The 15,918-nt window shown below is 36.2% G+C and overlaps 1 protein-coding gene across 1 annotated transcript; it reads left to right on the forward strand.

The window, feature by feature from the left end:
- Positions 1 to 1,628: 1,628 nt before the first annotated feature.
- Positions 1,629 to 1,907, forward strand: LOC131743568 (small nuclear ribonucleoprotein E-like). The gene has a single exon (XM_059042397.1). The coding sequence runs from the start codon at positions 1,629 to 1,631 to the stop codon at positions 1,905 to 1,907; it is 279 nt and encodes a 92-aa protein (XP_058898380.1).
- The last annotated feature ends 14,011 nt before the right edge of the window (positions 1,908 to 15,918 follow it).

Raw genomic sequence — 15,918 nt, forward strand, 5'->3', positions numbered from 1 at the left:
TATCTCGATACTTTTGCAAAGTCTATTGCCCCTGTCTGATGTACTGCTGTATCTTATTTTCATTAACACCATCCTCTCCCCTCCCTTCCCCTCCCAGGACCATTTTCCTGACCAGGACAAGTCTTACCTAAACCACTCAACCACAATGTTACTTCTTCCATGATGCATTCCCTAAGCTGTCCTCCACTTTCCTAGTGCTTTCCAAACATCCTGGGCTTTACTTGACCCCAGCAATTTTGATATTTATTATAATTCTGCACATTTGACCACCTCCTTCAGAGCTGGGATATCTTTCACAACTGACTCCAGTGACTGGTACAATGTTTTGTTGGCTCTCCAATCACCATTTGCCATCAAGCATATTACACTTAAACTTCAGGCCCCTCATTTGCATAAACAGTAGGAAGAAACCCTAGACATGTGTTCTTACAGTCACACTCTTTAGTGGAACTTGAAAAAGTAATTTTTGTATTTATTAAAGGAATCCCTCACCCCTAATTTTGTATACCTCAGACCCCACAAAACCTGAAACAGCCTGGTAAGATAATAAATGACTGTGGAATGAATGAATAGATATACTTTCAACAATGTATTAGCTCCATATTTCAAAAGTGTACCACTTTATGCTAATATACTTTTTAGATTTGTTGCCTCATGTCTCAAATAAAGAGAATGATACTTAGTCTCTGCCATATTCCAGGCCAGTTATGATGATAAAACTCTTAAGTACAAGAGTGGAATGAGTGCAGAGCACAGTCCAGTCTTGCCTGGAGAGTTTTGGGTTGGAGTCCCAGCTGAACAAGTTGTTGTCACTGAAAAGTGGTTTTAGGGCACTTCCCTTGGAGTCACTGTGGCTGGTCTCTTAGTGTCATAAGGAACTGTAGAGAAGGCAGAGAACTGACTTGCATGGATTCATTTGCTCATTTATCAATAGTATGTATAAGATATATAAAAATTATGTATATATAATTACATAACATGTTGCAATTACTATGAACTTGAAACCTACATTCAAGTAAATGGACAAAAATAAGTAATGAAAGAGGTGGTCTTAGACTGAGGTAACAGAAAAAATGGGAGAAATAAGTGGAAATAAATCATTCAAGACACTGAAAGTAGTAGTTTGGAAAATGATTTTTATTCAGGCTGCAGAAGGTCATTGGAGAATTTCAGTCAGGGGACTGATGAGTGCTGATTTACTTTTTTAAAAGTAAATTATCCCACTGTGACAAGAGTGATTTCATTGTGGGCAAGAGTAGAGTACATAAGACTAGTTATCTGCTAATATTGAACTCCTAGTGAGACAAGGAGAGCCTGGACTGGGGTGGTGGTAATGGATAGGAAGAAAATAGATTTGAGATATATTTTAAAGTAGAGTCAGATAGAGAAACATAAATATCATATAATATCACTTATATGTAGAATCTAAAAAAATAGTACAAATGAACTTATTTACAAAACTGAAATGTAGTCACAGACGTAGAAAACAAACTTATGGTTATCAAGGGGGAAGGGGGGGATAAATTGGGAGATCGGGATTGACATATACACACTACTATATTTAAAATAGATAATTAAAAAGAACACACTGAGTGTGCAGGATAGTGTGGTCTTTGTGAGCTTCCACCATGGCATACCGGGGCCAGGGCCAGAACGTGCAGAACGTGATGGTGCAGCCAATCAATCTCATCTTCAGATACTTGCAAAATAGATCTCAGATTCAGGTGTGCCTTTATGAGCAAGTGAATATGTGGATAGAGGGTAGTATCATTAGTTTTGATGAGTATATGTACCTCGTATTGGATGATGCAGAAGAGACTCATTCTAAAACAAAGTCAAGAAAACAACTGGGTCAGATCATGCTAAACGGAGATAACATTACTCTGCTCCAAAGTGTCTCTAACTAGAAATGATCAATGAAGTGAGAAATTGTTGAGAAGCCAAGATTTTTTTAGGTGTGCTTTGTTAGAAGTGTAGTTCTAAAGCATTTATTCACATTGTTTTGCTCACCTTTATGTTATTACCAGATGACAATAAATGCTGTGGGATTAAAAAAAAAAAAAAAGAACACACTGTATAGCACTGGGAACTCTACTCAATACTCTAGTCGATACCTATATGGGAAAATAATCAAAAAAAGAGTGGATATAGGTATAAGTTTAACTGATTCACTTTGCTGTACAGAAGAAACTAACACATTGTAAATCGACTATACTCCAATAAAAATGAATTAAAAAATAAAGTAGAACTGACAGACTTTGGTAATGGATTTTCTGTGAGTGTTGATGTAAAGGCAGAAATCAATCGTGACTTTTCTTTTTTTAAAAGTTGATGGATGATGATGCCATTTACTGAGATGAGGAAACAACAAATGGGAGAAGTATCAAGATTTCTGTGAGAGTAAAGCAGGTGAGGACTTGCACCAAGTCTGACTCTAGATGGCAAACTTTCAAAATGTTTTATAGAGACAACAATCATAATAGCTATTCCAGTTTTCTCTCAGTTGAGCCTACTCCCCATATATCATATGAAATATACGGAAGGATATATAGATGATTCTCTATCTTTTCCATCTACTTCATTATTTTAAATATTTAGTGGTATACCCCGTTACAATTCAGCTGCAAGGTCTAGCCATCTCACGATCTCTTACATTCTCTCACTTTCCTTTATTTAAGTCCAACATTGTGCCTTGATGATTCCAAGTTGCCTATAATTCATGCATGAGATAAATGAAATTGGATTTCTATAACATGCCAGGGATACTATTGATAAGGAAACAGCAGACACACTCTAAAACAATTAGTGGGATACTAAGGAAAGCTATTATGCAAAAATGTCAAGATATTTATCTTTGGGTTATAGCTATATCTTTATACCAAATATTAGTTATCACATGGAGGATTTAAAAACTTCTGTCCCTCATGTTGAGTGTGGATATTTCTAATACAACACACTTATAAACACACATACCTATTTATTATGTCATTCAGTGCAATACTACTCTGATACTCAGATAATGTACAGGTAGAAGAGTCTATAAATACTATAAAAATTAAATTATTGCATGTTATAAAGTACTGTGATGAAAATAAAGGTACTATGATATGATATGATGATGTTGTTGCTGTTAATTCATCAAAAAGTTCAATTTACCTGATTATAATTTACTACTAAAGCTTTAGCTCTCTTTGAAAGCCCCCTTTGCTGACAATAACATTAAAGCTGACATGGAGAGGACAAGAAGATGAGAAAGGCAATAGGAAAAAAAAGAAGAAAAAGAAAAAGGGATACAAGGGATTAATTTCATATCTTTTTGACACTGAACTTTGGTGTGATGGATTAGGGTCCTCCAGAAAGTGTCAGATTGTCCTCCCATTTCATGACTTTCCTCTTATCCCTTCACAAGATTCTTTCCATATCTCTCTTGGGTCTTTAAGATATTCAAACTTATTTATGTAGGATGTTACAAAGACACATAGGTTGAAAACAGATTTGTAGTAGAATGTAGATGACTTTAATATTACCTGTTAGTCTCAGCACTTGGATTTGAGTCTGACCAAGAGTGTAATTTAAGTTGAATCCCAAACTTTTGCTCTGCCTGTCTATCAGTCCAGCACATTATTTTCCCCTAGCAATTATTTCAGGTTATATTAGTTTAATAAACAAGTTAGCAGTTTCCTTGGAAAGATTCCTGCATTTTTATTTTTGCTCATGAATTTCTAAGTTTTTAATCTAAAACCAGACAAAACTTTATTTCCCAGAACTTATAATTTTATTTTATTTGAATACTGGAGTAGCAAAGTTGTCAGTAATTAGTCACCTTTAGCCAACTTTCTATGTTTCTTCCTTTTACCAAACTCATCACAAATATTTACTTAATTACTTTTTGTACTTATTTTAGGAAAATTTTAGAAACTCAGCCATAATGTTGTCATGTTGAACTGGAATTATACTTTTGATCTGCAACTTTAAAAAAATTTTATTTATTATTTTTGGCTGAATTGGGTCTTCGTTGCTGTGCACAGGCTTCCTCTAGTTGCAGGGAGCAGAGGTTCCTTTTCACTGCAGTGTGCAGGCTTCTCATTGCAGTGGCTTCTCTTGTGTGGAGCACAGGCTCTAGGCGTGCAGACTTCAGCAGTTGTGGCATGCAGGCTCAATAGTTGTGGCTCGTGTGCTCTAGAGTGCAGGGTCAGTAATTGTGGTGCATGGGCTTAGTTGTTCTGTGGCACGTGGGATCTTCTTGGACCAGGGCTCAAACCCGTGTCCCCTGCATTGGCAGGTGGATTCTTAATCACTGCACCACCAGGGAAGCCCCCTGCAACTTATTTTAAATGTAGGAAAATAACCTTAATTTTATAAACTGTGGCACTTTATTTCCTAAATTTTTCCTCTAGTATATTAAGGAAAAGTATATTTAAAAAATTTACAGCATATTTGCAGAGCATAGTTCCATTTAGCTCTTTCATATTTCTTCCCTGGTATCTCGTATCCACTATCTTATTTTTCCTCCACCTTCTCTTAGGCAGTTTATCCTGAGGTCAAACTCTTTCTTGCTATAATAGAGTCACCTCTGAAACCAAAGAAACCAGATTCCATTGTTCTTGTAGTCTTTTATGTATAAATTTTCTGTGCCTTCAAGGTAAATTCATCCACTTGTGACTCACTGTTTCTTACTAATGCACCTTTTAACAAAATCCTTATCAAGTGGAGCCCATGCAGTTTTGGTAGTGACTGCCAGAAAGCTCTGGAGAGAGTAAAAATAGATCATGCCCTTCTCCAAAAGAAAGTATTTGTGTAATTATAGGACCATGTTTCTATTTGTGAAATTTTTCTAAAAAATATTGTTCAAATATATTTAAATAGGATGTAACATCTAATATTATATATAAATTCTATGTATTTTTCATTTCCATTTTTATATACTTTGAAACACAAATAAATAGATTATGTTTTTGAAGATCTCTACTTTTATGTCGTGTTTACTATTTTTTTTTTTTTTTTTTGTCGTGTTACTGTTTAAATGTCACTGGGTGTCTGTATACTACCTAAAGGAAATGATCTATTACCAGGAAGAAGACCAAAAATTGACTTCAGATATATCCCAAATAAGCCAAATAATGCAGCATTATTGCAGAAAGAGAGTAAAATGTTACTTCCTTTTTTAAAAAAAAATCTTCCAAATATTAACTATTATTCATTGGCATCTCTGCTTAATAAACAGTACATCTTTTTAAAGTCATTTGGCTCCATTCTGTTTGGAGACACTGTATGAACACATTTTTAAGCCTCATTTATTCTTTTTACAGTTCATAATTTTTACATTTGAATGCCAGTGATGTCCACACTCCTCTCTCCTTGATTGGTTAAAGGTTTCTGCAAGATTCAACTTGATTTTTTAAAAAAAATATCCAAACCTAGAAAGGGTCAAGCAATTCACTCAATTTAATAACTACCTACCATGGATTACTATTAAAGAATTATACATTATTTATTTTTCATTAAAGATAAAACGTCAAGAAAGGTTGAAGCAAAAGAAAAAAGATTTTATATGTGAAAGAGAAGGTTACTAGCAGCACTGGGTATTTATTATTCATGAGAGGCTAGTGGGTAAAGGAAAGATAGTGTGGCTATACTTATCCTCAGCTAACCCTAGTGAGCCATGGGCTTAATGTTATCCCTGAATGTAAGAAAAGACCAAATGGCATACAGATTTATGGTTTTTGTATTCAAACTAGATGATGCAACTGTTTTTGTTAGTCTTAAGACCGACAGTCACTGCATATTCATTCTAGTAAGGTCTCCTCTTACTCCTAGTTTCCACACTGGAGGATTATAAGTTTGATGACAGAGGATGGAGTTAAATAATCTATGGTAAAATTGAACAACAAAAATTAAAAATTTTTAAAAAATGATCCAAATTCTTCAGTACTTAAATACAGAACTGAGAGCAAGAGAGGAACTAATCAACTTCCTCTTCAGTCTCATAGGCATTCTGCTATGATTCTTGACCAATTAGTGTATGAAAACAAGGTTCATTTAATGTCTTGGGTGGATGAATCACTCCCAGGTAGAAATTGCCCCAGTGTTGATCACAGGGAAAATAGATGTAACATAATGGATTTGGGGCCATATTCAAGAGTAGATATGTTTTCACAATATGCTTGTGATGATTATCTCTCATATGGTTTTTACAGTTGCTTTATAGGTTGTCAACTTAAAGAAAGATGCACAACATAAGAGTTGTGAGTTTAAGCTTTATACAGGGTCTTACTGAGGACTATAGCCTGGGAAACAGTCATTCATCCAGCTTTGATAATACTGCTCCAGAAGTTTTCTGGAGAAGCCAGAAGCCAGTCTATATATGATTTTTGGATAGGGAATACATGCAGTCAAGCATACATCTTAGTAAAAGATTACAGCTAATCACAAATAACAGACATCTCAATTTAACGATTTTAGTGCTTTCTTGTGTATGGGAAGATTCAAGAATCTGGAGTCATAGAAATTCTCCTGAGATGTGCTTCTAACAATCTAAGGGCTTGTTTATGCAAAGCACAGAACACCTCATCCTGTTGTTCATCCTGTTTCTTCTCAGGGTGAGCTGTCAGCGGACAACCTCAATGAGTCATGACTTAACTCTTGTGGAATTATGTGGTGAGCAATGCTTTTTCTTCTTCTTTTTCACAAAGAAAAAGAAGAACTTTGGGATCATTTTATGAGGCCTACCCAGCACTGATGGACAATTAGTCTCATTTTTGGCTCAATTTGAAGTTGAAGAATTCATGAAAAACTTCTATGACTCTAAGAAGTACTCACTGATCTTACCCAGAAATCTTAAATAGCATTTATATTTAAAATTATAACAGTAATGGTTATTTTACATTTACACAGTAATGTGGCATAGAATATATAAAATACCTCTATGTGTTATCATTTTCTAAAGTCTATGTTACATAAAGATGGCTATTTCTTCATGACTTTTCTGTTAACTATTATAAACCTGTGTGAAAAAACAAGCATTATTATTCTGATAGGGAAAATAAGGCATAGAAAAATGATAATTGACTTGCCTCTGATTACACAGACTAATAACTCATCTGGTTCTGACTCTGGGTACTGCTCTGATTTCATGATCTTAACTAATACTCTAAGACCTCCAAGGCAGGCAGTCATCATTTTATTATTCATTGTTTGGTAATCTTCTAACTAATGTGTTGACTTGCATGCTTATTCAAATGCTGGGAGGAAAAGAGTTTCCATTCTTCACCTTTTCCTCTAATGAATCTTTTCCACCTGCTGCTTTTTGCTCTTGACAGAATCCTCAGCTTTCTTAAAGAATTGGTGTCTTTTTTGCTTGGGAAGTTGGGGGAGGGCAATTACCAAGTGCCCTCTAGGAATTAGTCTTAGTGTGAACATCGTGGCAGAGATTGATGACAGATGAAGCTGTTATGGGCAGAACAAAGCAAAACAAATAAGACCAAACTCTTTTCTTCATTGAAGGTGTTTAAATAGTTATGCAAAAAAAAGAAATTTCCTCCCTGTAAATCTGAAAGAATTAATTGAAAATTTTTCATAATAATGGACAAGGACTGTTATACTCTTATTTGTTACATAAGTTTGGCTACTTGCCCATTGTTGATTTTCTAAGGTACTCACTTTTTGAACTGTTTGAAGGGAGACATCTCACTAACACATGCTGGGCAAACCAGTTTTCAGCTTATTTGGTATCTAGAGAATTAAAATGTGACATCTGGAAATTATGATGTTGGGAGCCAGTGGAAGCTTAGTATTTTTCTTTTTCAGTTCACTGTTCTGTTATGTTTGGTTAAAATTTATCTTTATTTCTAGACTTTAGATTGGTTGAGATTCAATGGGCAGTAGGTTTTCAGGTTTCTCATTGATACGATTTCTCATACAATAAACGTTCTAATGCTCGGTTAATAAACTATTATGCCTTAAGAAATAATTCATGTTTCTCATATTTATTAGAAATTAACCTATTACTCAAGCCCTAATAAAACTACCAACTACTTCAAAATGTGAAACTTTAAGTTCTCAACTTTAGTTAGAGTTAAATTTGGAAAATTCTTGCTGTGTTACATTCATTGTAAATTATAGATTTATTTTAGTGTTTGAAAATAACAGTGATTATTTAAATCTTGTCTTTTCAGAGATAATAAATCTCAGAGAGATTAATAGTCTTCTCAAAGGCTAGGCATATAGCATATAGGGCATATAGCCCTAGGCATAGGGCTTAGCGTATCTAATTATACAGGCATTGTCTCCTCAAATACGTTGCATACTGGATGGTTTTTAGGGTTTTTTTTTTTTTTTTTTTTTTTGGTACACGCATAAGGAAGAGTTGTTTCCAATACTCTCTGAATGTCCTTAGGGCAGGGACTGTGTCTTGTTAAATTCTATATACCCAGTGCACAAACTTGTGCTTGTCATATAATAGATGATTACTTAATATTTATTAAAGCCCTCTTGACACTTTTGAAGGTTATTATTAAGATATGTTTTTTAGATTTGCAGTTTCTCATAAAGTTTAGCATATACCTTCTGTATGATTCAGCAATTGCTCTCTTAGTATTTATCAAAAAAAAAAAAAAAAAGGAATAAAAGGTCCACAGAAAGCTTGTACATAAACATTCTTCATAGCTTTATTCATAATACCTTCAAACTGAAAATAACCCAAATGTTTATCAACAGATGAACAGATAAACAAATTGTACGTTCATATATTCTATATCTTCATTAAAGCAGATGTTTCATGTTGTATACACTTGCTAAAACTCATTGAACTGTATTAAAAAAAGAGGCATTTTATTATATGCATATTGAATTTCAATAGAGATGAAATAAAAATTATAAATGTAATTTTCTATATCTGATTTTAACAAGTGCAAATTCTATGGAGTAGTTGATATCAGTATATTAATATCTTCTATTTATATCATAATCTGCAGTTAAATGTGTGAAATCTGTTAACCCAGGCTGGTGAAGACAAGATCTTTTGGAAATATTCTTTCCAATAAACTTACTTACACCTAATAAGCACATTATCTGATACATATAAATGAGAAATTAGTATAATGTTTATTTTAAAATATTATTCATTGAATCATATACATGACATTCCTTCTACTGTGTTCTTGCTTTGATTACTTGCTTAATCGTTAAATAGAGGTAAAAATAGTCACTCTTTCCTTATTTAGGAGATTATTATCTAAAAAATTCAAAGCTTCATACTCCAATCTTTTTCATTTTATTTTTTTTAATTTTTTAAAAAAATCTTTACTGGTGTATAAATGTTTTATAATAGTGTGTTAGTTTTTCCTTTACAACAAAGTGAATCAGTTATTCATATACATATGTTCCCATATCTCTTACCTCTTGCATCACCCTCTCTCCCACCCTCCCTATCCCACCCCTCTAGGTGGTCACAAAGCACAGAGGTTATCTCCCTGTGCTATGCGGCAGCTTCCCACTAGCTATCTAATTTATATTTGGTAGTGTATATATGTCCCTGCCACTCTCTCACTTCGTCACAGCTTACCCTTCCCCCTCCCCATATCAAGTCCATGCTCTAGTAGGTCGGTGTTTTATGCCCTTTCTACCACTAATCTCTTCATGACATTTTTTTTTCTTAGAGTCCATATATATGTGTTAGCATACAGTATTTGTTTTTCTCCTTCTGACTTACTTCACTCTATGACAGACTCCAGGTCTATCCACCTCATTACAAATAACTCAGTTTCATTTCTTTTTATGTCTGAGTAATATTCCATTGTATATATGTGCCACATCTTCTTTATCCATTCATCTGTTGATGGACACTTAGGTTGCTTCCATGTCCTGGCTATCATAAATAGAGCTTCAACGAACATTTTAGTACATGACTCTTTTTGAATTATGGTTTTCTCAGGGTATATGCCCAGTAGTGCGATTGCTGGGTCGTATGGTAGTTCTATTTTTAGATTTTTAAGGAACCCCCATACTGTCCTCCATAGTGGCTGTATCAATTTACATTCCCACCAGCAGTGCAAGAGGGTTCCCTTTTCTCCACACCCTCTCCAGCATTTGTTGTTTCTAGAGTTTTTGATGATGGCCAATCTGACCGGTGTGAGATGATATCTCATTGTAATTTTGATTTGCATTTCTCTAATGATTAATGATGTTGAGCATTCTTTCATGTGTTTGCTGGCAAAATGTATATCTTCTTTGGAGAACTGTCTATTTAGTTCTTCTGCCCATTTTTGGATTGGGTTGTTTGTTTTTTTGTTATTGAGCTGCATGAGTTGCTTATAAATTTTGGAGATTAATCCTTTGTAACTTGCTTCATTTGCAACTATTTTCTCCCATTCTGAGGGTTGTCTTTTGGTCTTATTTATGGTATCCTTTGCTGTGCCAAAGCTTTTAAGTTTCATTAGGTCCCATTTGTTTATTTTTGTTTTTATTTCCATTTCTCTAGGAGGTGGGTCAAAAAGGATCTTGCTGTGATTTATGTCGTATAGTGTTCTGCCTAGGTTTTCCTCTAAGAGTTTGATAGTGTCTGGCCTTACATTTAGGTCTTTAACCCATTTTGAGTTTAATTTTGTGTGTGGTGTTAGAGAGTGTTCTAATTTCATACTTTTGCATGTAGCTGTCCAGTTTTCTCAGCACCACTTATTGAAGAGGCTGTCTTTTCTCCACTGTATATCTTTCCCTCCTTTATCAAAAATAAGGTGACCATATGTGTGGGGGTTTATCTCTGGGCTTTCTATCGTGTTCCATTGATCTATATTTCTGTTTTTGTGCCAGTACCATACTGTCTTGATTACTGTATCCTTGTAGTATAGTCTGAAGTCAGGGAGCCGGATTCTTTTTTCGTTGTCAAGATTGCTTTGGCTATTCGGGGTCTTTTGTGTTTCCATACAAATTGTGAAATTGTTTGTTCTACTTCTGTAAAAAATGTCAGTGGTAATTTGATAGGGAGCGCATTGAATCTGTAGATTGCTTTGGGTAGTAGAGTCATTTTCACAATGTTGATTTGTCCAATCCAAGAACATGGTATATTTCTCCACCTATTTGTATCATCTTTAATTTCTTTCATCAGTATCTTATAGTTATCTGCATACAAGTCTTTTGTCTCCTTAGGTAGGTTTATTCCTAGATGTTTTATTCTTTTTGTTGCAATGGTAAATGGGAGTGTTTTCTTAATTTCACTCTCAGATTTTTCATCATTAGTGTATAAGAATGCCAGAGATTTCTGTGCATTAATTTTGTATCCTGCTACTTTACCAAATTCATTGATTAGCTCTAGTAGCTTTCTGGTAGCATCCTTAGGATTCTCTATGTACAGTATCATGTCATCTGCAAACAGTGACAGCTTTACTTCTTCTTTTCCTATTTGGATTCCTTTTATTTCTTTTTTTTTTTTTCTCTGATTGTTGGGGCTAGAACTTCCAAAACTATGTTGAATAAGAGTGGTTAGAGTGGGCAACCATGTCTTGTTCCTGATCTTAGTGGAAATGGTTTCAGTTTTTCACCATTGAGAATGATGCTGGATGTGGGTTTGTCATATATGGCCTTTATTATGTTTAGGAAAGTTCCCTCTATGCCTACATTCTGCAGGGTTTTTATCATAAATGAGTGTTGAATTTTGTCAAAAGCTTTCTCTGCATCTATTGAGATGATCGTATGGTTTTTCTCCCTCAGTTTTGTTGATATGGGGTATCACGTTGATTGATTTGCGTATATTTAAGTACCCTTGCATTCCTGGAATAAACCCCACTTGATCATGGTGTATGATCCTTTTAATGTGCTGTTGGATTCTGTTTGCTAATATTTTGTTGAGGATATTTGCATCTATGTTTATTAGTGATATTGGCCTGTAGTTTTCTTTCTTTGTGACGTCTTTGACCGGTTTTGGTATCAGGGTGATGGTGGCCTCATAGAATGAGTTTGGGCGTGTTCCTCCCTCTGCTATCTTTTGGAAGAGTTTGAGAAGGATAGGTGTTAGCTCTTCTCTAAATTTTTGATAGAATTTGACTGTGAAGCCATCTGGTCCTGGGTTTTTGTTTGTTGGAAGATTTTTAATCACAGTTTCAATTTCAGTGCTTGTGATTTGTCTGTTCATATTTTCTATTTCTTCCTGGTTCAGTCTGGGCTGCTTGTGCATTTCTAAAAATTTGTCCATTTCTTCCAGGTTGTCCATTTTATTGGCATAGAGTTGCTTGTAGTAATCTCTAATAATCTTTTGCATTCTGCAGTGTCATTTGTTACATCTCCTTTTTCATTTCTAATTCTATTGATTTGAGTGTTCTCCCTTTTGTTCTTGATGAGTCTGGCTAATGGTTTATCAATTTTATTTATCTTCTCAAAGAACCAGCTTTTAGTTTTATTGATCTTTGCTATTGTTTCCTTCATTTCTTTTTCATTTACTTCTGATCAGATCTTTATGATTTCTTTCCTTCTGGTAAATTTGGGGGTTTTTTGTTCTTCTTTCTCTAATTGCTTTAAATACAAAGTTAGGTTGTTTATTCGAGATGTTTCCTGATTCTTAAGGTATGATTGTATTGCTATAAACTTCCCTTGTTAGAACTACGTTTGCCGTATCCCATAGGTTCTGGGGCGTTGTGTCTACATTGTCATTTGTTTCTAAGTATTTTTTGATTTCCTCTTTGATTTCTTCAGTGATCACTTCGTTATTAAGTAGTGTATTGTTTAGCCTCCATGTGTTTGTATTTTTTACAGATCTTTTCTTGTAATTGATATCTAGTCTCATAGCGTTGTGGTTGGAAAAGATATTTGATATGATTTCAATTTTCTTAACTTTGCCAAGGCTAGATGTGTGACCCAAAATATGATCGATCCTGGAGAATGTTTCATGAGCACTTGAGAAAAATGTGTATTCTGTTGTTTTTGGATGGAATGTCCTATAAATATCAATTAAGTCCATCTTGTGTAATGTATCACTTAAAGCTTGTGTTTCCTTATTTATTCTCATTTTGGATGATCTGTCCATTGGTGAAAGTGGGGTGTTAAAGTCCCCTACTATGATTATGTTACTGCCGATTTCCCCTTTTATGGCTGTTAGTATTTACCTAATGTATTGAGGTGCTCCTATGTTGGGTGCATATTTACAATTGTTACATCTTCTTCATGGATCGATCCCTTGATCATTATGTAGTGTCCTTCTTTGTCTCTTGTAATAGTTTTTATTTTAAAGTCTATTTTGTCTGAGATGAGAATTGCTACTCCAGCTTTCTTGTGATTTCCATTTGAATGGAATATCTTTTTTCCATCCTCTCACTTTCAGTCTGTATGTGTCCCTAGGTCTGAAGTGGGTCTCTTGTAGACAGCATATATATGGGTCTTGTTTTTGTATCCATTCAGCCAGTCTGTGTCTTTTGGTGGGAGCATTTAATCCATTTACATTTAAGGTAATTATTGATATGTGCGTTCCTATTACCATTTACTTAATTGTTTCGGGTTGTTCTTGTAGGTCTTTTCTTTCTCTTGTGTTTCTTGCCTAGAGAAATTCCTTTAGCATGTGTTGTAAAGCTGGTTTGGTGGTGCTGAATTCTCTTAGCTTTTGCTTGTCTGTAAAGGTTTTAATTTCTCCATCAAATCTGAATGAGATCCTTGCTGGGTAGAGTAATCTTGGTTGTAGGTTTTTTTCCTTCATCACTTTAAATATGTCCTGCCACTCTCTTCCGGCTTGTAGAGTTTCTGCTGATGTTAACCTTATGGGGATTCCCTTGTGTGTTATTTGCTGTTTTTCCCTTGCTGCTTTTAATATTTTCTCTTTTTATTTAATTTTTGACAGTTTGAATATCATGTGTCTTGGCGTGTTTATCCTTGGGTTTATCCTGTATGGGACTCTCTGAGCTTCCTGGACTTGATTGACTATTTCCTTTCCTATATTAAGGAAGTTTTCCACTATAATCTCTTCAAATATTTTCTCAGTCCCTTTCTTTTTCTCTTCTTCTTCTGGGACCCCTATAATTCGAATGTTGGTGCGTTTAATGTTGTCCCAGAGGTCTCTGAGACTGTCCTCAGTTCTTTTCATTCTTTTTTCTTTATTCTGCTCTGCAGTAGTTATTTCCACTATTGTATCTTCCAGGTCACTTATCTGTCCTTCTGCCTCAGTTATTCTGCTATTGATCCCACCTAGAGTATTTTTCATTTCATTTATTGTGTTGCTCATCGCTGCTTTCTTCCTGTTTATTTCTTCTAGGTCCTTGTTAACTCTTTCTTGCAATTTGTCTATTCTATTTCCAAGATTTTGAATCATCTTTACTATCATTATTCTGAATTCTTTTTCAGGTAGACTGCCTATTTCCTCTTCATTTGTTAGGTCTGGTGTGTTTTTATCTTGCTCCTTCATCTGCTGTGTGTTTTTCTGTCTTCTCATTTTGCTTATCTTACTGTGTTTGGGGTCTCCTTTTTGCAGGCTGCAGGTTTGTAGTTCCCGTTGTTTTTGGTGGCTGTCCCCAGTGGCTAAGGTTGGTTCAGTGGGTTGAGTAGGTTTCCTGGATGGGGGGACTAGTGCCTCTCTTCTGGTGGATGAGGCTGGATCTTGTCTTTCTCGTGGGCTGGTACACGTCTGGTGGAGTGTTTGGGGATGTTGCTAGGCTTATTATGATTTTAGGCAGCCTCTCTACTAATGGATGGGGCTGTAGACCTGTCTTGCTCTTTGTTGGGGATAGGGTGTCCAGCACTGTTTGTTGCTGGTCCTTGAATGAAGCTGGGTCTTCGTGTTGAGATGGAGATCTCTGGGAGATTTTCGCCATTTGATATTGCATGGAGCTGGGAGGTCTCTTGTGGACCAGTGTCCTGAGGTTGGTTCTCCCACCTCAGAGACATAGCCATGGTGCTTGGATGGAGCACAAAGAGCCTTTAATCCACACGGTTCAAAATAAAAGGGAGAAAAAATAGAAAGGAAAGGAAAAGAAAGAAGGAAGGAAGGAGGAGCGAGGAAGGGAAGGAATAAAGGAAGTGAGGAAGGGAGGAAGGAAGGAAGAAAGGAGGGAAGGAGGGAAGAAAGGAAAGATGAAAGAAAGGGAGAAGACAAAATAAAGTAGGATAAAGTATAGTTATTAAAATGAAAAATAATTATTAAGAAGAAAAATTCCTATTAAAAAAAACAAAGAAAAACGGGTCAGTCTAACCCTAGGACAAATGGTGAAAGCAAAGCTATACAGACAAAATCTCACACAGCAGCACTCACATACACACTCACAAAAAGAAAAAAGGGGAAAATAATAGTATATCTTGCTCCCAAAGTCCACCTCCTCAACTTGGGATGATTTGTTGTCTATTCAGGTTTTCCACAGATGCAGGGCACTTCAAGTTGATTGTGGAGCTTTAATCTGCTGCTTCTGAGGCTGCTGGGAGAGACCTCCCCCTCTCCTCTTTGTTCGCACAGCTCCTGAGATTCAGCTTTGGACTTGGCCCTGCCTCTGCGTGTAGGTCATCCAAGGACGTCTGCCTTGCACTCAGACAGGACGGGGTTAAAGGAGCAGCTGATTTGGGGACTCTGGCACAGGCTGGGGGGAGGGAGGGAATGGATGTGGGGTGAACCCGCGGTGGCCGAGGCCGGTGTGATGCTGCACCGGCCCGAAGCTCGCTGTGCGTTCTCCCGGGGAAGCTGTCCCTGGATCCTGGGACCCCGGCAGTGGCGGGCTGCACGGGCTCCTGGAAGGGGTGGTGTGGAGAGTGACCTATGCTCACACACAGGCCTCTTGGTGGCGGCAGCAGCAACCCTAGCGTCCCACACCCATCTCTGTTGTCCATGCCGACAGCCCCAGCTCGCGCCCGTTTCTGGAGCTCCTTTATGCGGTGCACTTAATCCCCTCTCCTCGCGCCCGAGGAAGCAAAGAGGCAAGAAAAAGTCTCTTGTCTCTTCGGCAGCTCAGTGCCCGTTTA

Source organism: Kogia breviceps, chromosome 16 (genome assembly GCF_026419965.1).
Source record: "Kogia breviceps isolate mKogBre1 chromosome 16, mKogBre1 haplotype 1, whole genome shotgun sequence".
Lineage (NCBI taxonomy): Eukaryota > Metazoa > Chordata > Mammalia > Artiodactyla > Physeteridae > Kogia > Kogia breviceps.